Source organism: Schistocerca piceifrons, chromosome X, assembly GCF_021461385.2.
Source record: "Schistocerca piceifrons isolate TAMUIC-IGC-003096 chromosome X, iqSchPice1.1, whole genome shotgun sequence".
Lineage (NCBI taxonomy): Eukaryota > Metazoa > Arthropoda > Insecta > Orthoptera > Acrididae > Schistocerca > Schistocerca piceifrons.
Genome location: NC_060149.1, coordinates 78,395,526 through 78,420,127, shown reverse-complemented (window position 1 = coordinate 78,420,127; position 24,602 = coordinate 78,395,526). Strand labels below are relative to the sequence as shown.

The following is a 24,602-nucleotide window of genomic DNA, read 5'->3' as shown; positions in this document are numbered from 1 at the left end:
GACCTTCCGCATGACACTAAGTACTCAGTTACTCCTGCCACTCTCTGCTATCACGTTCTCTCGATTCTTGACGTGTTCCGGGGCTCTGAAGTTGTTTACACCGACGGGTTGATGGCTGATGGTCATGTTGGCTTCGCCTACATCCACAGAGGCTATTTTGAACAACATTCATTGCCCAATGGCTGCAGTGTATTCACTGCAGAGCTGGTGGGCATCTCTCGTGCACTTCAGTATATCTGTTCATGCCCTGGGGAATCGTTTCTTCTGTGTACTGACTCTTTGAGCAGCCTACAAGCTATCAACCAGTGCTGGCCTCGCCATCCTTTGGTAGCGTCCATCCAGGAGTCCATCTATGCCCTGGACCGGTCCCGTCGTTCATTGGTGTTTGTGTGGACCCCAGGACACGTCGGCATCCCAGGCAATGAACTTGCCAACAGGCTGGCCAAACAGGCTATTTGGAAACCACTTCTGGAGATGGGCATCGTGGAAACTGACCTACGTTCTGACTTACGCCATAGGGTTTTTCGGCTTTGGGAGATGGAATGGCATAACAGTACACACAACCAAGTGTGTATCATTAAGGAGACTATGAATGTGTGGAAGACTTCCATGCGGGCTTCTCGCAGGGAACTAGTTCTTCTTTTCCCGGCTCTGCATTGTCCACACTTAGGCGGCCCACGGTTATCTCCTGCACCGTGAAGACCCACCTGAGTGTCAGTGCGGTGCCCGGTTGACAATGGCCCATATTCTGGTGCACTGTCCCACTTTGACTCCCCAGCAATGCAATCTTGGGTTACCAGACTCATTGCCCCTAATTTTATCTGACAACACCTCATCGGCTGATTTAGTTTTATGTTTTGTTCGTGAGGGTGGGTTTTATCACTTGATCTAAGTTTTAGAGCAGGTCCTTTGTCCCTCCACCCTAATGCTTCTAGGGTGGAGGTTTTAATGTGTTGCAGAGTGGCTGGCTTCTCCTTTTTTATTGTAATGGTCAGCCTGCCATGGTAATCTGCTTTGTTGGTTTAATCCCTTCATCCCATTTCTTGCATTTCTGTGGTTTTCTTGTCCCCTTTTGTCCATTTACATGTTTGTTGCCTTCATCGTTCTTGTAATTTTTCCCATTATTCTGTTTTGAGTTTTCAGTCTCATTTGTTTTATTCTCACACTTGTGGCATTATTTTATTCAGAACAAGGGACTGATGACCTCATAGTTTGGTCCCTCTCCCCCCTCTTTTAATCCAACCAGCCAACCAATTTCACCTCTCGTGTATCATTTTTTGTGTCAGCTTGTCCCCTTACAAGAACCTTCAGGTCTTTCATCTGATCAGATGTGTAAGTTACTTTCTGCCTATCTCTGCAAACGCATTCACATTATTGCTGCTCATACGGAGTTTTACCACTACCAAAAGTGGCCAAAACAGTCATACAGGGCATGGGAAGCAGAACTACATGGATTTAGCCGTTTTCATAATTTTATGACAAATGTTCATAAGTAATCCTATGCCGGTCAAATGGTTTGTGATGCAATCATATGTTTTGCTCCTGATAGGGAACTTTGAGAGTGAGCTCTACAGTATGAAAATCATACACTTATGGAAGTATTGTATGTAGCACAGTCATTTGAAGTTTCATGGGCTGGAGATAGTCAGATAGAAGCCCAGTCCAAAATTTCCAAAATCAGTTCCTCTCACCCCTCCCAGCCTTCAGCCGCATGCAAGAGAACATAGATGCTACTGCAGAAGTCCAGCAGACTTCTCAGCATCGTTCCTGACAACAACAGTTCTCCTCACAACAGCGACAACCTCACGTCTGCTCCCTTCATGGCCATATTGTTTCATTCAACATGAATGGATTGTGTGTCCCAAGTGCTGGGCAACTTGTAATAGGTGCCATAAGAAAGTACACTTTGCTTCTGTGTGTAATTCCCTCGCAAACGTAAGTGAGGATGAAACAAAGATGGATGTGAAAAGTGTGTTGGCAGTGACAGTGTCTCAAAGCAAGTTATACATTGAAATGTGAGTGTTTATAACAAACCCTTGAAGATGCAAGTGGACACAGGTACAGCAGCAACATTGGTGAATTCTCAAACTTATGTGCATTTGGGTTCTCCACCTCTGACTTCAGTGTCATGGAGGCTGGTGAGTTATAATAAACAACAGAGTCTCATTCTTGGACAGTTTTATGCACCTGTGATGTACAAGGCTGTGGTTTGTTCATTAACATTCCTACCTGTGGTCAATGCTTACACTGAAAACTTGTTTGGTTTGGATGATTTTATGTGCCAAATTTTCCTCACTGTTTTCTGTGGGACAAGGTTGTGCAACAGAATTTCAGGCTTGTATTATGATGAAGCAGTTCGCCTGTCCCCGTTTTTTTCCAAGCCCACCTGGTACTGGTAACTTTACAGGATCAAGTAAAAGCAGAATTAGATCATCATCAATTCCTTTCTGTTATTTTACCTCTTTTTTCCAGGGAATGATCAGCACCACTGGTGATACTCGAAGAAGCTACCAGTAAATTATGCCTCTGTGATGATTTTTATATATGTGTATTAATGCACAGTCAATCATTGATACCTATCCATTGCCTCACCCTAATGAGCTGTTAGCAGAATTATATGGGGGCCATTATTAGTCGTAGATTGACTTGGCAGAGGCATATTTACAACTGACACTTGAGGAGGAATCTAAACGTCTTCTAGTTATCAGTATCCCATTTGGGCTTTATCAATATTGGTGTTTGTCTTCCGGTGTGGCAAGCACTCCAGATATTTTTCAGTGCTTTTTAGAGCAACTTGTTGCATCAGTTCCAGGCTGCATCAACTATTTCGATGAGATAATAGCGTCGGGTGCCTCTACAGAGGAACATTTGCAGAACATTCATGCTCTATTTTCTGTTTTACAGTTTGCAGGATTAAAGTGCAATTTGGATAAGGCATAGTTTCTTCAACTATTCATTATTTATTTGGGTTTTGAAGTGTCACATGCTGGCATTGAAACCATTGTGTCAGCATATTCATGCTATTGTTGTGTTGACACACCCCATGTCTGTCAAGGAATTACAAGCATTTTTAGGCAAAATTGCATACTACCACAAATTCATACCAGTTGCTGCTATGGGGGCACAACCACCCCATGCATTCCTTTCTGGCTGTCCCCAGCTTGCGACCAGGCATTCAAGTTGTTGATATCTAAGCTGCAGTCAGCGCCTTGTTTGTGACTTTTCAACTGGACCAGCACCTTGTGTTAGTGATGGATGCGTCTCATTTTGGCCTTGGCACTATCCTGACTCATAAGTAAGTGGACGGATATGAACACCCTATTGTATATGCCTCTAAATCCTTAAATTCAGCAAACCACCAATATTCCCATATAGAGAAAGAGGCTTTGATGATCATATATGCTCTAAAAAACTTTCAGGTTTTTCTATGTGGGTCTAAGTTTCACCTGATCACAGAACACAAACCAGTAGTGTCTCCTTTTGACCTTTCAGCATCTGAGCTAGACAAAGCCACACGTTGTTTACAATGGTGGGCTCTCTTCCTGTCATGATACAATTGTGAGTTGCATTTTTTACCTACAGCGCAACATGCAAATGCTGATGCCTTATCGCTTTTGCTGATTGTCCAGCTCCAGAGTTTGACAAAGAGTAATCCTTTTGTTTTCAGTTGGAAATGGAAGCTCAGAGTTGTTGATGGTTTTCCTATTACTAGCACTAGAATTGCAGCTGTGGTAGCCACAGATCCTGTTTTAAGCAAAGTTATTCTTTCATGTAATACGGCTGGCCGGATAAACCTCTGCACCATGCTTCTGATCCTTTGACAAATTATTTTGCATTACAAAATTGTCTTTCTGTTTGGGATGGAGTGCTGCGGGTTGTTGCAGTCTGCCTGCAGTGTGTTACCCATCAGGCAGCTCCCTGTGGTTCTTTGTCACCATGGCTACATTCACAGCACCCTTGGGAATGAATTCATGTTGATTTTGTGGGACCTTTTTTGAATTTCTACTGATTTGTTGTAAGTGATGCTTTTTCTAAGTTTTTGTATATCATGTGTTGTCTGTCTACTTGTGTGACAATAACGTTTTCAGATTTGTCAAAAATTTTTGCAGTATAAGCTCTTCTGTATACATTAGTTACAGGCAATGGACCTCAGTTTGTACCTCAGGAATTTGAAGATTTTCATAGAGAAGTGGTGTTTGCCGTGTCACTCCTCCTCCTTTCCACCCTCAGTTGAATGGGAAACAGAATGACTTGTACGAACATTTAAGATGTATATGAAAAAACATGTTTCGGATGTGTCAGTGGAAGTAGCTCTTGACCAGTTCCTCAGTTCTTATAGGTTCACCCCTGTTGGTGATAAAGGGTCCAGCAGAGTTGTTGCACGATCAGCAGCCCAGGACTCTGCTACATCTGTTCCTGCCAATGCCAGGCCATCTGCCAGCATTGGCACTGCAATGCTTCCAGCTTGGCACAGCTGTCTGGGCTTGCAGGTTGGCCACCAGCCAAAATGAGTCCCAGTGTTAATCAAGAATACCCATCACTGACACCTCCAGTGTTGTCCGTATGGATTAGGGGATGTCCAGCCAAATGGCCTTGGCAGCCAGAGAGAGAGAGAGAGAGAGAGAGAGAGAGAGAGAGAGAGAGAGAGAGAGAGAGAGAGTGTGTGTGTGTGTGTGTGTGTGGGGGGGGGGGGGGCGCCCAGTACTTAATAGTTTTATCCTCCTATTGGCTGTAGCAAGAGCAGCACATAGTTGGAATGTGGTTGTGGTTGTATTTCATTGCATGCAGTTATCAATACTTGATTATAATCATTGGCCAAACTCTAAAGTATCACTGGTAAGGTAAAAAAATTGGTATCAAATTGTAAAAGAAAATAGGAAAATGGGCATTTAGCCACCTGAACATCTCTCTCTATTACACTCTGTCTGGTAAATGATGCCTTGTAACCATCTGACACAGGTGGCTGTCTGAGGTGTCATCTTTTATTCTTGCAGCACCAAGTAGCACTCCATACTCAGATGTACCTCTGTCTTCTGTATGCAGATGATAAGAGAAATTGCAGCATTTGTAATTTGCAAGGAGAAGTTATGTACAGCATTACTATAGTAAGAGTATATTCAGCTTTCATATTAGTTGCTGTGTTTTGCCAAGGTGTTGCAAGATTATCCAATTTTTTTCCTAATTTGTGGCAATCATTATACAGTGAGCAATTGACAGATGTTTTTGATTAATGGATACAACTTAACATTGGTAAAAATGATTAACAGGGCAGTCAGAGAGGACACAAAGGGACAGTATATATGAAAGTTTACTGAGGAATACATTAATGAAAACAACAAACAGATCAGTGCAAAAAGACAAGATTTGTAGTTGGTGTGATGAATGACAGCTTGCTCTAAATGTAGGGAAATGTAAGTAGATGCAGCTGAGTAGGATGAACACTCCTATAATCTTTGAATACAACATTAGTAGCATGTTGCTTAACACAGCCACATTGATTAAATATCTAGGCATAATTTTGCAAATTGATATGAAATGGAATGAGCATGTAAGGACAGTAGTAGGGATGGTGAAGGGTCCGCTTCAGTGTATTGAGATAATTTTAGGAAAGTGTAGTTTATCTGTAAAGTATACCACACATAGAACACTGGTGTGACCCATTCTTGAGTACTGATCATGTGTTTGGGATCCCTGCCAGTTCAGATTAAAGGAAGACATTAAAGCAATTCAGAGGCAGGCTGCTAGATTTGTCACTGGTAGGTTCAATCAACACATGATTATTTGGAGATGCTACATGAACTCAAATTGGAATCCCTGGAGGGAAGACGATGTGCTTTTCACAAAACACTACTGAGCAAATTTACAGAACCAACATTTGATGTTGACTATTGAACTACTCTGCTGCCAACAACATACATTTCATGTAAGAACCAGGAAGATGAAATGAGAGAAATGATGGCTCATACGGAGGCATATAGACTCCCCCCCCCCCCCCCCCCCTACACTCTATTTGTGAGTGGAATAGGAAAGGAAATGACTTGTTATGGTACAAGGTACCCTCAACCATGCACCATACAGTAGCTTGCAGAGTATGTATGTAGGTGTAGATGTAGATATAGACACTACAGTAATTACAGGATGATGCTACAAGAGTGAAGAGTTAAGAATATGCATTTATTTTGGCTGCCCTTTAGTTTTCTATCTCATCTTTGTGTCTTTTCACTCTTTCTAAATGAACCTTTATTTGCCCCCCCACAATTTTAGTTCATTGTGACATGATCCAGGGTAGTACCATATGAAAATTTTGATGGAAATTTGTGTATAAGATTTTTCTATACTTCTTATTTTAACTATTTGCTTGTATTTCAGCACAACACAGTGATCTGAATACATACAAGGGCCAATTACAAGACATGGGAAATGGTTACTCATTATTTAAACAAGAAGATATGACACAAATATGCAAAACTGATGGATTGACTGGCAGCCAACAAATGAGAAAACATAGTACAAAGCTTGTGTGTTATTATACATTTCCAGGACCAGGTGGTTTGGTGCCAGACAAAATCAATCCTTTTCTTTGCACTCACATTAACATTGCAGCAGTTGGTATAAATAATAGCAAGCTGGAACCACTTAGTGAAGAAAGACAAGAAGTAAGAATTACAAAAGTTCTCTATTTATACTTGTGCATGCAAGAAAGAGTATGTCTGCTTTCTAAATTATGATGTTTCTCTTCTTACCTGTTGTCACTGTTGTTTTCAGAGTCTAAATATCCCGTAATGATTTAACAGTGATTAATTACTGATAGCCAAGCACATTGAGTATACTGTAACTAGATAACATATCTTGTCCTAGCACAAAACCTGAATAAGTAAGTGTAGGAAGATGTGTTTTGCATGTTATCTGGTTCAGCTACTTTGACTAAAGTACCTGTACATTTTATTTATTAAGGATAGTGTAGATAAGTGAAGGAATAAACAGATGATGCTGTTGAGACTCTGAGCAGTCAAAAGGCATGATAATGAGTTTTCATACATTGCTGAGCTTTCAGATTATGTCCATCACAGCTAGGTAACAATACATTGTTTGGGTGCTGCAAAACCAGAATAGCAGTCATCCCAGCTGAGACATTCTCTCTCTCTCTCTCTCTCTCTCTCTCTCTCTCTGTGTGTGTGTGTGTGTGTGTGTGTGTGTGTGTGTGTGTGTGTGTGTGTTTTTTTTTTTTTTTTCTTGTTGACTGCTGAAAGCCTTAACTGTACAGTGAATGTTTCCCTTTACTCCTTCCATTATTTGTATTCTGCCTAATACTTTCCAGTAGCATATTGAGATTAATGCAGAGTTTTTTAATATGCTGAGAACTGAATATTGAGTTCTATAATAATGTTTTGTGTATTGTACTGGCATTGTTGTTGCAACTGGAAATCACAGGACTTTGGAAGTGGTATTTGAGATCAATGGATGAACACTGAAGGATACCTTAAACTGCATACATGAGGAAGAGTGCAGCAGCAGTTCTGTGTACACTGTTTGTACCTTCTTCCATATTTATTATATGGTACACTATGTACTTGGTTGCCTCATGAGCTCTGTGGCAATGTTGACTAAAGAATGGCGTTTTAGAAGGTACTATGTAATTATTCTTGCAAGTAAGGAATGGTTGTAGATTTCTATTGTAGAGTGGCCCATACCATGAGTTACAGACGACTGCACAGTGGAGACTTCTGCTAATGTTACTTAAAAATGTACTGTTTATTCCCCACTCTCACTCTTTATCTGAGAGGTACAGTAAAAAAACAGGGAATAACAGTTAAAAAACCCATATATTGTATATTGGCATGAAAAACTTGTGAATTACTGTAGAAAAGATAAATGGAAAACATTTAAAAGGAAAATTGAAAATTTTTACACCATTAGTGGATGAGCAATGAACATTCAGTAACATACACTAATGTAACATTTATTTGAACTGAAACTTTAGTTTAGCCAAAACTCATAAAGAAAGAAATTCTAATCCTTATTGTTGGTTAATGTATTAATCTAATAATTCACTGGCTGCTTGCTCAGAACCCATTTGCATATCCATTCTCTCACCCTTCTTATACATAGGAGTACGCTGTGGCTTTTTATGAGTTTTTGGGAAAGTTTGCTGTGGAAAATATTCAAAATGAATACAAACTAAGAAAAGGACCAATTCTGATTACACTCTATAAAACCATTAGGATCCCCTAATTTGTTTTCAGCACCCTTCAAGTGCTGCATATGAAATGAATTTGACTGATGGCAAAACAGATAGATTAAAATTGTGTTTTAAATAAACTACACCATTTTATCATCTACCCATATGTGAATAACCCACATTCAGCCAGTGATCAAAGTTCTAATCAACATTTAACACTACATGTCGCTTCTGTACTTTTCATAGTCACCACCTTAGAGCTATTTTACATTATTTAATTTTAGATGTAGCTACCTTTGGTTAACAGAATTCATAATGTGACAATGAAAATTGTTGTGACTCGCTGATCTTTCAAAGTGCCCCCTGGCTGTTACGCGTGTCCTCTACATGCAGCGCTGTCTGCCAACCATGCAGCAGCAGCAGCGCCACTTAAGCGGCCAGCCAGCCAGCGGCCGCTAGACTCGTACTCAGTTATGATTTGACTGTTAAAGTGTACACACGTCTTACTCTGTTTACTTGATCCGTGACTTTCATGTATTGCATCTTCCTTGAAATATATTTGTTCAACTTGAAGTTATAACAACTGGCGACAAGGTAGTGAATTTTCTTTTCCATCATTGAGCCACATGTTTCCATGGCTACTTTAGAGCAACTATTGCAGGGTTTCATAGAACAGCAAACGCTTCTCACAAATGCGATTTGTGATTTCATCGCGGCATCAAATGCGGGGCATCTGTTGTCATTGTCTCTACCTCCTTTTCCTCCTTACGACTAGATGGTGGAAGACTGCTCCAATTACGAAAAACGTATTCAACAGCACTTCTTGGCATTTCATGTCGCGGATGAACAAACATGTAAGTCTCTGTTCCTTTCATGGATTTCACCTCAAATGTATCTGTTGTTGTCGCAATTGGCTCCTTTGAAAGATCCTGCGTCTTTGTCCTTCGCTGAAATGTGCTCACTTCTATCCATCTATTTTCGAAAGCAAATGCATGTGTTAGCCTCTCGTGTTGACTTTTATCATTGTCAAAAACAACCGAATCAATCCTATCACACTTGGGCTGCTGAACTTCATGGCCTCAGTAGAAAGAGTCAATTTGTTACTGAAGTTCACAAAGAATCCTACGCCGATTCCATGGTACAGGATGCTATTATCCGATCAGTGCCCGATAAGTTAGGCAATGTGCCCTTCAGTTGGCAAATCTGACTTTCAATGAAGTCCTATCCATCGCTCAGTCTTTTAAAATTTCTCGCGCCGCTGGAGTGCAAATGAAGGCATAGGGCGACGTCAGGGAAATACAACCCCTGTGCGATGTTGACGAAGCGTGTGGCGTGTCCCCGCCGGCCGACGTGGCCGCAGTATGCTCCCAAGTGCAGCCTCGGCCTAGCCGTAAACAAACCTCTAAGAAAGTGAAGCAAAACCCACGGCAACTTCCTTCATGTCCACGGTGTTTTATGAAACATTCACGAGAAGATTGTCCACAATGTTGGGCCGTATGTCACAAATGCAAAAAAAAAAAAAAAAAAAAAGGGTCATGTGTCCTCCGTTTGCAAATCTGACTGCATACATAATGTTCATGAACATGATGCTGATTCTGATTCTGTGTTGTCTGTCAATTGTGGTTTTTCCCTTTCAGGGAAGTTATTGCTCACTGTCCAAATACTTGGTCGAGATGTTCGCATGCAGGTGGATACTGGTTCTGCTGCCACTATCATCAATTCTCAGACGTATCTTCAGTTGGGTTCTCCAGTCCTGTCACCTGTCACTAGGCAATTATGGACTTACAATAAACAGAAGATTTCTCTCTTGGGACAATTTGTTGCTGAGGTATCTTACAAATCTGTCATTCGCACTGTTCCCATATTTGTGGTCAACCATAGTAACGTGGAGAATCTTTTTGGTTTCGATGCCTTGTCGACGACATTCTTGTCCCTTTTTTCTCCTGGGTTAGGCTGTGCAAACGACTTTGAAGCTCATATCATGCTCAAACTAACTGCTTGTCCTAAGTTTTTTCGGGCTTGGCCCGTTCTAGTGGCCCTTTGTGATCAGGTCAAATGGGAGCTGGATCGTCTCACTGCTTCAGGGGTCTTGCTTCCTGTCACTTCCAGTGAGTGGTCCTCTCCTATCACTGTCATTGCTAAGACAAATGGTGATATTCGTCTCTGTGGTGATTTCAAAGCCCCCGTAAATGCGCAATGCCTTATCGACACTTACCTAATGCCTCGACCTGAAGAATTGTTCACAAAACTTGCTGGACACCAGCATTTTTCTAAACTTGACATGTCAGAAGCTTATCATCAACTTCCTCTCGATGCTGCTTCCCGGCAGTTTCTGGTCCTTAATACACCTTTCGGCCTCTATCAATACCAACGATTGCCATTCTGGGTTGCCAGCACCCCTGCTCTCTTTCAGCGATTCTTGGAACAATTATTGCTCAATGTCCCTTGGTGTATAAATTACCAGGACGACATTGTTGTCACTGGCTCCACCACTGACGAACATCTTCAAAATCTCCGCACACTTTTTCATGTCTTTCAGACTGCCGGTCTTAAGTGTAATCTTCAAAAATCACAATTTTTTGAGGCATCTATCACGTACTTGGGGTTTCAACTCACTCGGGATGGTATTTGTCCACTTCAACAAACTGTCGCTGCAATCGATGCCCTTCCTCACCTTACATCTGTTAAGGAACTGCAGGCCTTCTTGGGGAAAATAGCATACTATCACAAGTTTTTACCATCTGCTGCTTCGGTGGCTCAGCCGTTGCATCACCTGTTGCATAAAAACATGCCTTTTCACCGGTCCGCATCATGCGATGCGGCTTTCCAGAAATTGAAGACTATACTGAAACAGGCACCGTGCCTGGCTACTTATCAACCTGGCCAACATCTTGTTCTTGCCACAGACGCCTCTCAATACAAGGTTGGTGCAGTCCTTGCGCACCATTTTTCGGATGGTTCTGAACAACCCATTGGTTATGCCTCCAAAACGCTCATGGAAGCCCAACAAAAGTATTCTCAAATTGAAAAAAAAGCTTTGGCCATTATTTATGCTCTTCATAAGTTTGGTTTTTTTCTCTATGGATCCATATTTCATCTTGTTATGGATCACAAACCACTTGTTTCCCGGTTTCATCCATCAACGTCACTTCCCGACAAGGCTGCACACTGCCTCCAGCGTTGGGCTCTTTACTCGTCTCGTATCAATTATGAGATTCATTTCCGGCCGACGGCTCAACATGTGAATGCTGATGTACTGTCTCACCTTCCCATGGGTCCTGATCTGGTATTCGATACGGACGAACTTTTGTGTTTCCACCTGGATGTTGCCGAGCAGCGGGTTGTGGACGGGTTCCCCATCACCGGGGGCCGGCTGGTGGCTGCTATGGGTTCTGATCCTATCCTTTCCCAGGTTTTACACTGTATTCAGAAGGGTTGGTCAGAATGTTGGTCTGCTAAGATTTCTGATCCGTTGCGGAACTACTATGCTTGCGTTACCACCTCACGGCTAGGGATGGTGTTATCCTCCTTTCCACCGAAAAAGCTTCGCCACGTGTTGTGGTACCTGCGTCTTTGCGTGCTTGGGTCTTGCGCCTCCTTCACCAAGGGCACTGGGGTGTCTCTCACACAAAATCTCTGGCGCACCCTCATGTGTACTGGCCTGACATCGACTCTGAAATTGCACACATGGTCGCTGCCTGCGGCCCTTGTGCATCACAGGCCACCACCCCGAAGTCGTCTTTGTCATCGTGGCCTTCACCTGAGAAGCCCTGGGAGCGTATTCATGCCAACTTTGCGGGACCTTTTTTAGATACTTATTGGCTTCTCGTTATTGACGCCTACTCTGGCTTTCCTTTCATTGTCCGTTGCATGTCACCTACCACCGCAGCAGCCACCAATGCTCTAGCTCGCATTTTCTCTTTGGAAGACCTTCCCTCTACTCTTGTTACTGATAATGGTCCACAATTTGCCTCTTTCGATTTTGCAGATTTTTGTGCCCGTCACGGCATCATCCATGTCACTGGTCCGCACATTTAAGACTGAGATGAGGAAGCTCCTGACTTCTTCTGCTGCTGATGATGCGCTTCTCCAATTTTTGGCTTCTTACCGTTTCACCCCCATGGGCGACCACAGCTCGGCTGAGCTCTTACATGTGTGACAGCCCCGCACGCTACTTCATCTTTTGCGGCTTTCCACCTCACGGCCGCGGGTGCCTTTGCTTGGCCGGTTCACCACCGACAACCTTGTATGGGTACGGGGATATGGCAGGCGGCCAAAATGGAGTCCTGGCCACATCTAGATACACCGTGGCCAACGCCTGTATGAAATCCAGATGGACACGGGTGTTGTAGTGCATTATTTGGACCAGCTTCGGCCTCGTGTGCCGTCAACGCCTGTTCCGCATGCCGCTACACCACCTTCGGCTCGACCTGACGCTCGGGATACTTGAATCTCTCATTACTCACAACGCAGTCCTCTCACCATCATAACAGCGCCAGCACAAGAACTGACACTACCAGGAGACATGCCCATGCAGGAACCAGATGACCATCATCTTGCGGAGCAACACTACTCGCCTCCTTCTCCTACGGATGCGGACACATCGTCCATATCTCCTGTTATTACAACCAGACTTGCCGCAATGGGCCGATTGGTGCACGGGGCCCAAGCAGATTCGACCCCCACGTCTCCTGTCATCTCGACCCATTATCATCGTGGACACTACCGTCCGTACGGAAAGCCTCCTCCTATAGACTTTACGCCCAGTCAAACAACACCTATGGACATTAGCAATCTACAGACCACCTCCATCAAGACCTGTGCAAAAACTTAAAAGGGGTGAAAAGTGTTGTGACTCGCCAATCATTCAAAGTTGTGCCGCGCAATTACTCGCATCCTCTACATGCGGCGCTGTCTGCCAGCCATGCAGCAGCAGCACCACCACTTAAGCGGCCAGCCAGCCAGCGGCCGCTAGACCCTTAAAGTGTACACACGTCTTACTCTGTTTACTTGATCTGTGACTTTCATGTATTGCATCTTCCTTGAAATATATTTGTTCAACTTGAAGTTATAACAAAATATTACTGAATTGTATAATGCTTAAGAAACATTGTACAACATACAGTCATTTGAAATATCTCATAACATAAAAAGAGCAGCCAAAATTGTGCTGTTAAAGTGATTAAGCCACCAGTATGACATGTCGCATGGAAGCCTCTTGACATCATTGGCATTGGCACTATTGTTTCAAGTCCATCACATTTTTAAACCACAGGGACTATTCTGTTTCCTGCATTTGCATGAAATACACCTTACACTCAGAGAGCCATGAATTATGTTTATGAACTTATGAATTTTGGAAGACTTTTTATTCAACCTCATTTTTACAAAAATTAAGTACTGACATTAAAGCCTTACTTATATACCCTGCCCCACTTTGCTTTCCACCCTCTTAATGTCTTCTTTCATACCTATAGTACTCAAATTACTTATAATTTGTCTTAACATCACTTCCACTTTTCCGTTTGTCATAAACTTTTTCCCTTGCTGATTTTTGCTACTAGATTCCTCCTCCTGAACCTTAACGATCTCACCCACTTCAGTACTGTTTTTGTCCATTTCACTCACATCACCACACAATGTATACGATGCTTTTATTATTCCATTTACAATAGGCTTTTCATCCCCATCTTTCAAAGTTACATTCACGACAGATTGATGAACACTATCGTCTACTGAACCAGGCCGCTGTTGTGCCTATGACTTGTTCATTAATGCCACTCATTATGTATCACTTAATGTAAAACCACTTTTGCTATGGAATTACCTTGTTTTTTAACGACTCGTCTGCTGCTTGCTGCTGCTGCAGTTGTCATCTCGATTTGTAGTTTGCTGCAAGTTGTAATTCTTTCAGCAAGGTGTCATGTTTATCTCCGGTCAGCTGTGTCCCCCTGCGTGATCATTGTCTGCTGCTGTACTCAGTGGCTGCTTCCATAGAACCCACTCACTGATGGACTACTGTCATACTGTGGCCATGAAAGCCAAACACTGATTGGCTATTGCATCACTGCACTGTAAACCACTCTTGATTTCACTGTTCAAAGTTCGCAACTCCTTGTTTATAGCGGCTATGTACAATAGTCCTCACCCGGGGCACCACATGTAGTGGTTCACCTACTTTGTTTCTTCATTTGTTGTCCTTGGTGTTGACATACTGACTGAAAAAGTAGGAGGTGGACGTACAGAACTGTCTACTGTAAATGATGTAGCCGACAGATGCACAACTGTGTTTCACAGTCTCTTACTTTCACAATCGCTGAATAATACACAGTTATATATGGCCAGTGCACTGATGTTCTAACTTTGCATAAGCCTCATTAATAGTTTGCAGTTGAACATCCACATACTGCTACAATAGTTTGCTGTTGAACATCTATGAGCAGTAAAAACATAACCACAATGTTCACAGTTCTTGAAGAATAAACAGGTACATATGGAAACAGACAATGTCATTATTTTCACACATGACCTATTGGTGTAACACTTATTTCACTGTCAAGTCGATGCATGGTTGTCATTCTAACCAAAACTGGTTCCTCATCTGAAGCTTGGCCTTGGACTGACTGTATTGTGACTAGAAATGGAGCCCTTATATATCCTCAAAATAATAGGTACTGAAACTACACATTGTTCAAAGTTAAATGTACAGAAATAACAATTAAAACTTAACTCATTAAATTAACTGAATACATAAAGAAATTGGTTCTTTTTAACAGTTTCTTCTACTACAAGAGTTAGGCCGAATTAGTTGATTAAATGATGAAATTAACATGTATAGTTACACAAACAATACTTTTGACAAAACTGTTAATTACTTTTGAATTGATTAAATGCTGGCTTTGCTAACATGTTTTCAAATAGAGTGAAATAGATACTGAAAGATTACCAGTATTTCGTCTTCCAAATGTTTATAATAAGTACTGAATTTATAGATTAGATTAGATTAGATTTACTTTCATTCCAATTGATCCGTAGTGAGGAGGCCCTCCAGGATGTGGAACATGTCAGAAAAACAACAATACATGACAAATATTTACAACTAAAACAAATAAGCTAATGTACCATTCCACAGGTCCCAAGTGGAATGATCGTCATTTTTTAATGAACACTATATGAAAGAGTCATTTTACAAATACGAATGCACTGAATTTAAAATAAAAATGTTTTTATTTATTTATAAGGTAATAAACATGTAATACAACTACTATAATACTTATTTACAATGAACACGTTACTGCACTGAAATTGTGTATTGACCAAGTACATCAAAGTACAAGGTGATATTACTGTAGTTTATCATTCTTAATAAAGTACCTTATCCTAAAAAAATATATATTTCAGCTACTGAAGCATCTTTATCTTCTAAAGGGTGCGGGAGTTCCGACTCCTGGGGAGGTGGGTGGGTGTTATTTCATGGCTGTGTGCAGCCGTTGCATTACGCCTCACAAGGCGGGTGACCTTGAACGAGCTTCGCCTGGCTGCCACTAGAGCTCGGCGGATCGCGCTCTAGTTTTAACAGCAGGAATTACCAGTCACAACCTCGGTAGTAGTGCAAGAAAAATTAACCTTCCATCCTACAAAAGTAATGGGACCAGTAAGAAGCTCTTCTTGGAGAACTTCGTTTGGTGTAAAGCTGAAGCTGTCAACTGTCTTGTATACTGGCAGTCTGGGTCTCCTAGTATATCTTCTCCTCCTATAAGGCATGGCTGTGTGTCGTGCGGCTGCCTTGAGTCGAATGAAGATGCTGTTGCCTCACGAGAGAGACTGGGCCTCCTCCAGCGGATGTGGCTACTGATAAGAGCAGCCCAGTCAATCAGCGCGCACCGCGCACCGGAAGGCGTCGCCGCACTGGATGTAATGTTTTTCATAGCGGATCGCGCTCTGTTAAAACTAGAGCGCGATCCGCCGAGCTCTAGCGGCAGCCAGGCGAAGCTCGTTCAAGGCCACCCGCCTTGTGAGGTGTAATGCAACAGCTGCACACAGCCATGGCACACTTACACACTATACTTACACAGACCCACTGTCACTTTCTCTATGCTTTAGATTTTGTACCTCTTCCACGTTTATCTTCATTTAAGTCAATTAGCATTTTTTCCTCAAAACTACTGCACACTTGGTTTCTACCTCTGTTTCAAAATCATTTGTAATCTGATCCTTACGGTTCTCATGTTTAACCCTATTTTCAGCACATTGTTTCTCAGAAACCTCCACCTTCCTATTAATGTCATCACAAAGTTTCTTCCTCTCTTCCACACATTTACAACTCAATGTGAATATCTCATTAGTATTATCACAATCTTTAACTAACGTATCAAATATCTTATTTAATTCTGAAAGATTAGTGCTAACTATCTTAATTTCCTTTTTAATTTATTTCTTCAGTTCATCTTTTAAGTTAACCATGTCTGTTATAATGCTATCACTTTTCTTTTCCACCCTATTAATGTCTTCTTTCATACCTATGTTACTCATAATACTCATAATTTGTCTTAACATCATTTCCACTTTCCTGTTTGCCATAATCTTTTGCCCTTGCTGATTTTTGCAACTATATTCCTCCTCCTGAACCTTAACAATCCCACCCACATCAGTACTGTTTTTGCCCATTTCACTCACATCACTACACAATGTATATGATGCTTTAATCTTTCCATTTACTATAGGATTTTCATCTCCATCTTTCAAAGTTACATTCATGTCAGATTGATGAGCATTATCGTCTACTGAACCAGACCGCTGTTGTGCCTATGACTTGTTCATTAATGCCACTCATCGTGTATCACTTAGTGTAAAACCACTTTTGCTATGGAATTACCTTGTTTTTTAACGACTCGTCTGCTGCTTGCTGCTGCTGCAGTTGTAATCTCGATTTGTAGTTTGCTGCAAGTTGTAATTCTTTCGCCGAGCCATCTTGTTTATCTCCAGTCAGCTGTGTCCACCTGCATGCTGATTGTCTGCTCCTGTACTCAGTGGCTGCTTCCATAGAACCCACTCGCTGATGGACTACTGTCATACTGTGGCCATGAAAGCCAAACACTGATTGGCTGTTACATCACTGCACTGTAAACCACTCTTGATTTCACTGTTCAAAGTTCGCAACTCCTTGTTTATTGTTGTTGTGACTCGCCGATCATTCAAGAGCCGCCACGCAATTACGTGCGTCCTCTACATCCAGCGCTGTCTGCCAGCCATGCAGCAGCTGCGCCACCTAAGCGGCCAGCCAGCCAGTGGCCGCTAGACTTGGACTCAGTGCTCACTCGAATGTTACAGTGTTCACATGTCTTGCTTTGTCAACTTGCTCAGTGACTTATATGTGTTGTGTCGTTTTGAAATATATGTGTTCAGCTTGACGTTATAACAACTGGCGACGAGGATGGGATTTTTCCTTTTCATCATTGACCCACAGGTTTCCATGGCTACTGTCGGGCAACTCTTGCAAGGTCTCATTGAACAGCAAATGCTTCTAATATCGGCGATTCGCGATTTCATTGCGGCGTCAAATGCAGGGCGTTTCTCGTCCGTGTCTGTACCTCCTTTTCCTCCTTATGACAATACGGTGGAAGACTGTCTGATTATGAAAAAGGTCTTTGAACAGCACTTCTTGGCATTTCATGTCATGGATGAACAAACATGTAAGTCTCTGTTCCTTTCATGGATTTCACCTCAAATGTATCAGTTGTTGTCGCAATTGGCTCCTTTGAAAGATCCTGCGTCTTTGTCCTTTGCTGAGATGTACTCACTTCTGTCTGTCTATTTTCAAAAGCAAACGCATGTGGTAACCTCTCGTGTGGCCTTTTATCGTTTTCAAAAACAACCGCATCAATCCTATCGCGCTTGGGCTGCTGAACTTCATGGCCTCAGTCAAAAGTGTCAATTTGTTACTGAAGTTCACAAAGAATCCTATGCCGAGTCCATGGTACGGGGTGCTATTACAAGAAGTTCAGCAACGTGACCTTCAGTTAGCAAATCCAACTCTAGATGAAGTCCTATCCATCGTGTAGTCTTTTGAAATTTCTCGCGGCGCTGGGGTGCGAATAGAGACGTGGGGTGACATCGGGGAAATACAACCTCTGTGTGCTGTTGACGACTCGTCCGGTGCGTCCCCGCCGACCAACATGGCTGCAGTACGCTCCCACGTGCAGCCTCGGCCTAACCGTAAACAAACCTCTAAGAAGCTGCAGCAAAACCCACGGCAACTTCCTTCATGTCCGAGGTGTTTTACGAAACATTCACGTGAGGATTGACCCCAACGTTGGGCTGTGTGTCACAATTGCAAAAAGAAAGGTCATGTGTCTTCCGTTTGCAAATCTGACCGCCTACATGATGTTCATGAACATGACGCTGATTCTGATTCTGTGTTGTCTGTCAATTGCAGTTCTTCCCTTTCAGGGAAGCTATTCCTCACTGTTCAAATCCTTAGTCGGGATATTCACCACCGATGACATGTCTGGGTACGGGGATATGGCAGGCGGCCAAAATGGAGTCCGAGCCGCACCTTACGACACCGTGGCCGACGCCTGTATGAAATCGAGACGGACACGGGTGTTGCAATGCGTCATTCGAACCAGCTTCGGCCTCGTGTTCTGGCAACGCCTGTTCCGAATGTATCTACACCACCTTCAGCTCTACCGGACGCTCAGGATCTTGGCGTCTCTCATTACTCACAACGCAGCCCTCTCACCGTCATCTCGGTGCCAGTACAAGAACGGGCGCCACCAGGAGACGTGCCCATGCAGGAACCAGATGACCATCATCTGTCAGAGCCAATCTACTTCCCTCCTTCTCCTACGGACGCCGACACATCACCCGTGTCTCCTGTTATATCACCTGGACTTGCGGCAACGGGCAGATTGGCGCACGGGGCCCTAGCAGATTCGACCCCTACGTCTCCTGTCATCTCGACCTGTTATCATTGGGGACACTTCCGTACGGCAAGCCTCCTCCTCAAGACTTTACAGCCAGTCACTCAACGCCTATGGATGTTAGCAATCTACAGGCCACCTCCATCAAGACCAGTGAAATAATTTCAAAGGGGGGAAAAGTGTTGTGACTCGCCGATCATTCAAAGTTGCGCCACGCAATTACGCGCGTCCTCTACATGCGGCGCTGTCGGCCAGCCATGCAGCAGCTGCGCCACCTAAGCGGCCAGCCAGCCAGACAGTGGCTGCTAGACTTGGACTCAGTGCTCATTCGAATGTTAAAGTGTTCACATGTCTTGCTTTGTCAACTTGCTTAGTGACTTATATGTGTTGTGTCGTTTTGAAATATATGTGTTCAACTTAATGTTATAACAGTTGTGGCTAAGTACAATAATCCTCACCCGGGGCACCACATGTAGTGGTTCACCTACTTTGTTTCTTCATTTGTTGTCCTTGGTGTTGACATACTGACTGAAAAAGCAAGGGGTGGATGTACAGAACTGTCTACTGTAAATGATGTAGCCGACAGATGCACAACTGTGTTTCAGAGTCTCTTACTTTCACTTTTCACAACCACCAAATAATACACAGTTATACATGGCCAGTGCACTGATGTTCTAACTTTGCATAAGCCTCATTAATAGTTTGCAGTTGAACATCCACATACTGCTACAATAGTTTGCTGTTGAACATCTATGAGCAGTAAAAACATAACCACAATGTTCACAGTTCTTGAAGAATAAACAGGTACATATGGAAACAGACAATGTCATTGTTTTTACACATGGCCTATTGGTGTAACACTTATTTCACTGTTAAGTCGATGCATCGTTGTCATTCTAACCAACACTGGCTCCTCATCTGAAACTCGGCTGTGGACTGACTGTTTTGTGACCAGAAATGTGGCCCTTATATATCCTCACAATAATAGGTACTGAAACTACACATTGCTCAGAGTTAAATGTACAGAAATAACAACTAAAACTTAACTCATTAAATTAACTGAATACATAAAGAAATTGGTTCTTTTTAACAGTTTCTTCTACTACAAGAGTTAGGCCGAATTAGTTGATTAAATGATGAAATTAACATGTATAGTTACAAAAGCAATACTTTTGCAAAAACTGTTAATTACTTTTGAATTGATGAAATGCTGGCTTCGCTAACATGTTTTCGAATAGAGCGAAATAGACAATTTAAGATTACCATTATTTCGTCTTTCAAATGTTTATAATTAATACAGAATCTATATTTGTTTATGTCAACAATAGAACTTAAGCTATGAAACAATTACTGATTTCACACTATAATAAAAGATACTAATTAGGAATAGTCAAAATAAATTAGAAAATCAAATACATACATAAAACTAATCACAAAACTAGCTCTGGTGTTATATTCTTTAAAACTGAGGGCCAACCTTTCTCTTTTATGAAAATGCAGATTACATTCACGTATGTTAATGGCAAATAGTTAAAAGTAAAGAAAATGTATTTTAAGGAGGCAGATGGCAGAACAAGAGGGTAAGTAAAAATATCCCACCTTGCTTCATCACAGAGTGTCTTCAACATGTGGCAAAATCAAGGTGAAACTACTTTCAGATGATGTGTGGTTGGGTGGCCACCCCTCATAACTGATGTTGAATGTCGTAGGCTGGGCAGACTGATAAAACAGGACAGGTGGCAAACTGTGGTAGAACTACCATTAGACTTTCATGCTGGGCAAGGTACAAGTGTGCCTGAACACACAGTGCATTGAACACTCCTAATTATGGGCCTCAGCAGCCAACGCTGCATGCATGTTCCAATGTTAACACAACAACATTTGCAACTATGACTGAAATGGGCATGTGATCATTGGCATTTAACATTGCTGCAGTGGCAGAGTGTTGCACGGTCTGATGAATCCCAATACCTTCTTTATAATGCCAATGGGAGGGTGTGAATCTGTCATCTTCCAGGGTAATAGCTCCTTGATACCTGTACTGTGGGCTAGAGACAAGCTGGCGGCAGCTCCATTATGCTCTGAGGAACATTCACGTGGACATCCATGGGTCCTGTGGAGCTAGTGTAAGGTTCCATGATGGCCAGGGAGTGTCATACCACTTACACACCTTCATGACAATCCTGTTTCCTGAAGGCAGTGGCATTTTTCGTTGAGGTAATGCACCATGTCACAAGGCTAGGAGTGTGGTGGAGTGGTTTGAGGAACATAGTGGCAAGTTCCAATTGATGTGCTGGGCCAATACTCGCCACATCTGAAGCTGATCGAACATATCTGGGATGTGATTTAAAGTGGCATCAGAGCCTATCATCTCCCTCCCCATAATTTACGGGAATTAGTTGACTTGTGTGTGCAGATGTGGTGACTGTAAAAATTTTGAGTCATATCAAGAAGCTTGAAATGGGTAAATTTGCAGATTTTTCTAGAGTAGCACTTAATGGTTGGAATCTACTCACTGGCAAAACATCAGTAAAAGTTGACCACTCAAAATTGGGATCTCGCTGATAAAAAAGTGCAGTTTTTTTACCTGAAAACAGTCTTTTGCTGCTTTCGTTTACTCCTTGTAGGCTTTCTTTAAATTTACAGAGTAAGCCTTTTAGTTCTGTCAATGATTGTGCTAAGCACTCCATGTTAACTTATGAAAATATTATTTTTTGCTGTTATTGCACTGACGTAGTGCAGTTCATGATCTTTTTTGTGGATCTCAATTTCTTCCATATGATTTATTGATTTTTGTTGCAGTACACATACAGCTTGTCAGTCTGAGTAGCCAATCCTTTAAAATTTTAGTTCTTGAGAGAGACTTTTCCTTCTTGCCAGCATTAAAATTGTACCCATTCACCAACCTTATTTCTGTATCAGAGATGACAGTGGCCTCAGATGTAGAGATAAAGGTCAGGAGATATCAGTGTCATTTATATACTATTACAAAGGGTCTCATCTGCTTTCGTCTTAACCATCTTAACATTGAGGAAAGCTGGGCAACATATTTATAGTTTCATTATGATTCTTATACTGAGAGATATCAAGTGAAGGTGGTCTGAAAAATGTTTATGTCCCACACATCCATATCACAAACATGTCACCTATGGGTTGGTAAATTTCATTGATTTTACATGTGTCAGTTCTAGTAGCAACAGTCAGCCCATTGGCACTCCAAAATTTTGTTCATAATGTTTTTCATCAAACAGAAAAGTTGATAAATTGCTTTGGCAGAAGACCTCTGTAAAGTTTGTGAAAATTTTCCCTAATTCTGTATCCAAAGTGTTAACTTTTAATTGGAAATACAACATCAGAGCTGTTTCCAAGAGCTACAATTCACTGAGACAGTGGAATTCCAGTTTTTGCATTTGCATCTCCCCTTATATTGCTGATCTTTCTTTGAGATATTTTGCCATCTGATAGGTGTGTGTAATGATATTCCTGACTACTCATCTCCAGTGGAACTGCTAATCGAAATTCTTTGTAGTTTCTATTACAGGCAAGAAGTATTGAGAAGAATCTTCAGTATCTTCTCAATTGTGTTAGTGTAACTGATACTATCTGTCTGAAGTACTGATATTCTTTAGGTCCTACATTTTCTAGTTTATAGCTCATTTGCTGAATTATGTCCAGAGCTTTGTCTTTGTCACCAGACAGAATTACAGTTTTTCAGTACTCTTACAGTTCCTCAGCGAAATGATTTCTTGCAGGGAATGTCAGATTTGAGTACTGCCATTATGGTAAATACTCTGTCCATTCTGTCAGTTATCAATATATTTGTCATCAATTTTTCCTCATCCTTGCAGCTTTTAGAATATTATGGGTAAAACGTGTCTACAGTTCATGATTCTGAATTGACTGGCTCAATGGTGTCACTCGGTACTGGCTCCATCTCTGCATCAGTGGATGGCCACACTTTTCTCCACCTCTTCATTATGGTAGCATTCTCCATCTTATCCCATGCTGCTGCTGTTTAGAAAACATCACCACATAAGTTGGTTGCTTTCCACCCCTCAACATGGCCTTTGTAGAGTTGTTTTCACATTAATTAAGCAAAGAGCTAAGAAGTGCATGTTTATAATGACATTTAATTGATTCCAGAATTCCCTGGTCCATGGGCTAAATCAGGGTTGTCAGATTGAGTGAAAGAAAGAATGCTTGTATATCACTGGACTTTAGGGTCACTTCAGAAAGATGACCGAGAGCAACGTTAATTATAAGAACAGCTTGCAGTGGAAGCTTTTTTTTCTTCAACTCTTCCTCACAGCTGGTGCAAATGTTCTGTGGAACAACCAAGAGAATATTTCTCTGTCGATCCATGATTGCTTCTGAGCACAATATTGCACTGGTAGTCACTGTGTTAAAAACAATGTGAATGTTGGTTTCCCCAGTCACCATGAGCAGTAGTTTATGACTCCCATTTGCATTACAACATGTTGTTAATGTTATGTGTTGTTTCTGTTGTTTGTACCCATGTGCTTTCTTCTCATCATTGGCAGATAATATTTTTGAAGAAAGCATCTTTTAAAAGAGACTGATTTCATCAGCATTGTATAATGCATCAGCAGTATAATGCATCAGCAGTTCAGTCTTCTTCCTCTATCTTTCATAACTTATTTACAAACTCTTCTACATTTTTTCATTAGCTAAGTGACTTTCTCCAGTGACTGACAGCTGCTGCACATCATGCCATTTTTTTCCAATTTGATAGCTGACCCTCAGTTGCTGCAAAGAAGTTACTGCTGCCTAGTTGTTTGTTAAATGCAATTGCTGTTTTTTGTTTATTATTGGGCCACTTACTGGAATTCCTCTATTATGCTGTTGTATAAATCCTCTACAAACAGCTACATCAAGTTCTTCATTCTCAATCTTTCTAACATTCTGTTTTCGCAACACACTCTCCTGTTGGGTTGAGTATTGCCAAATAACATCTTCTTTCTTTTTGATGTCATAAATAGTTGCCTGCACAGGAGTCCTGCATGTTATGTTTGAAATGATTGCTGTCTCAAATAAAAATCCACAGATACCGGTCTTCAAATTCTGGCCCCTATTTTCACTGGAACCAAGGTTGGGATCTTCCTATGTGTTGATCAGGGGGCCTGAAGATGGCATAATATATCACCAAAACTTATAGCCCAATAAAATAACAATTGGAAAATTTAGATGACTGAAAGTGTTTGATCTGGCATTCTGTTTTAGAAGCTGTGTTAGTAAACTGTAAAGAAAGCCAGAATTTTAAATATGTATAGCATTGTTTAACATTGCGATTAACTTACAACATTGTTGCACATGATGATACATTGTTCTGAACATCATTTCTGCAGGAGTGACTATAGGCTGGATGTGGGCCATATCACTAAGAGGCCACACTACTGATGGCCACATTAGCAAGAGTTTAGTGTAGTATGAAAGCACCTCTGTAATGACCTATGCCAAACCTTCATCCTCACATATTCAAA

The 24,602-nt window shown here is 41.7% G+C and overlaps 1 protein-coding gene across 7 annotated transcripts in view; it reads left to right on the top strand.

Annotated features, from left to right (window-relative positions):
* Positions 1 to 24,602, top strand: part of LOC124721481 (acidic mammalian chitinase-like) — a 205,804-nt gene that overhangs the window by 35,925 nt on the left and 145,277 nt on the right. For all 7 annotated transcript variants that reach the window (XR_007006338.1, XM_047246484.1, XM_047246485.1 and 4 more), the window contains one exon: positions 6,370 to 6,656. Coding sequence is in view for 6 of the 7 variants with exons in the window: in XM_047246484.1 (XP_047102440.1) it covers positions 6,370 to 6,656 (287 nt within the window). In the remaining variant the exon portion in view is untranslated. The remainder of the gene's footprint in view (positions 1 to 6,369; positions 6,657 to 24,602) is intronic.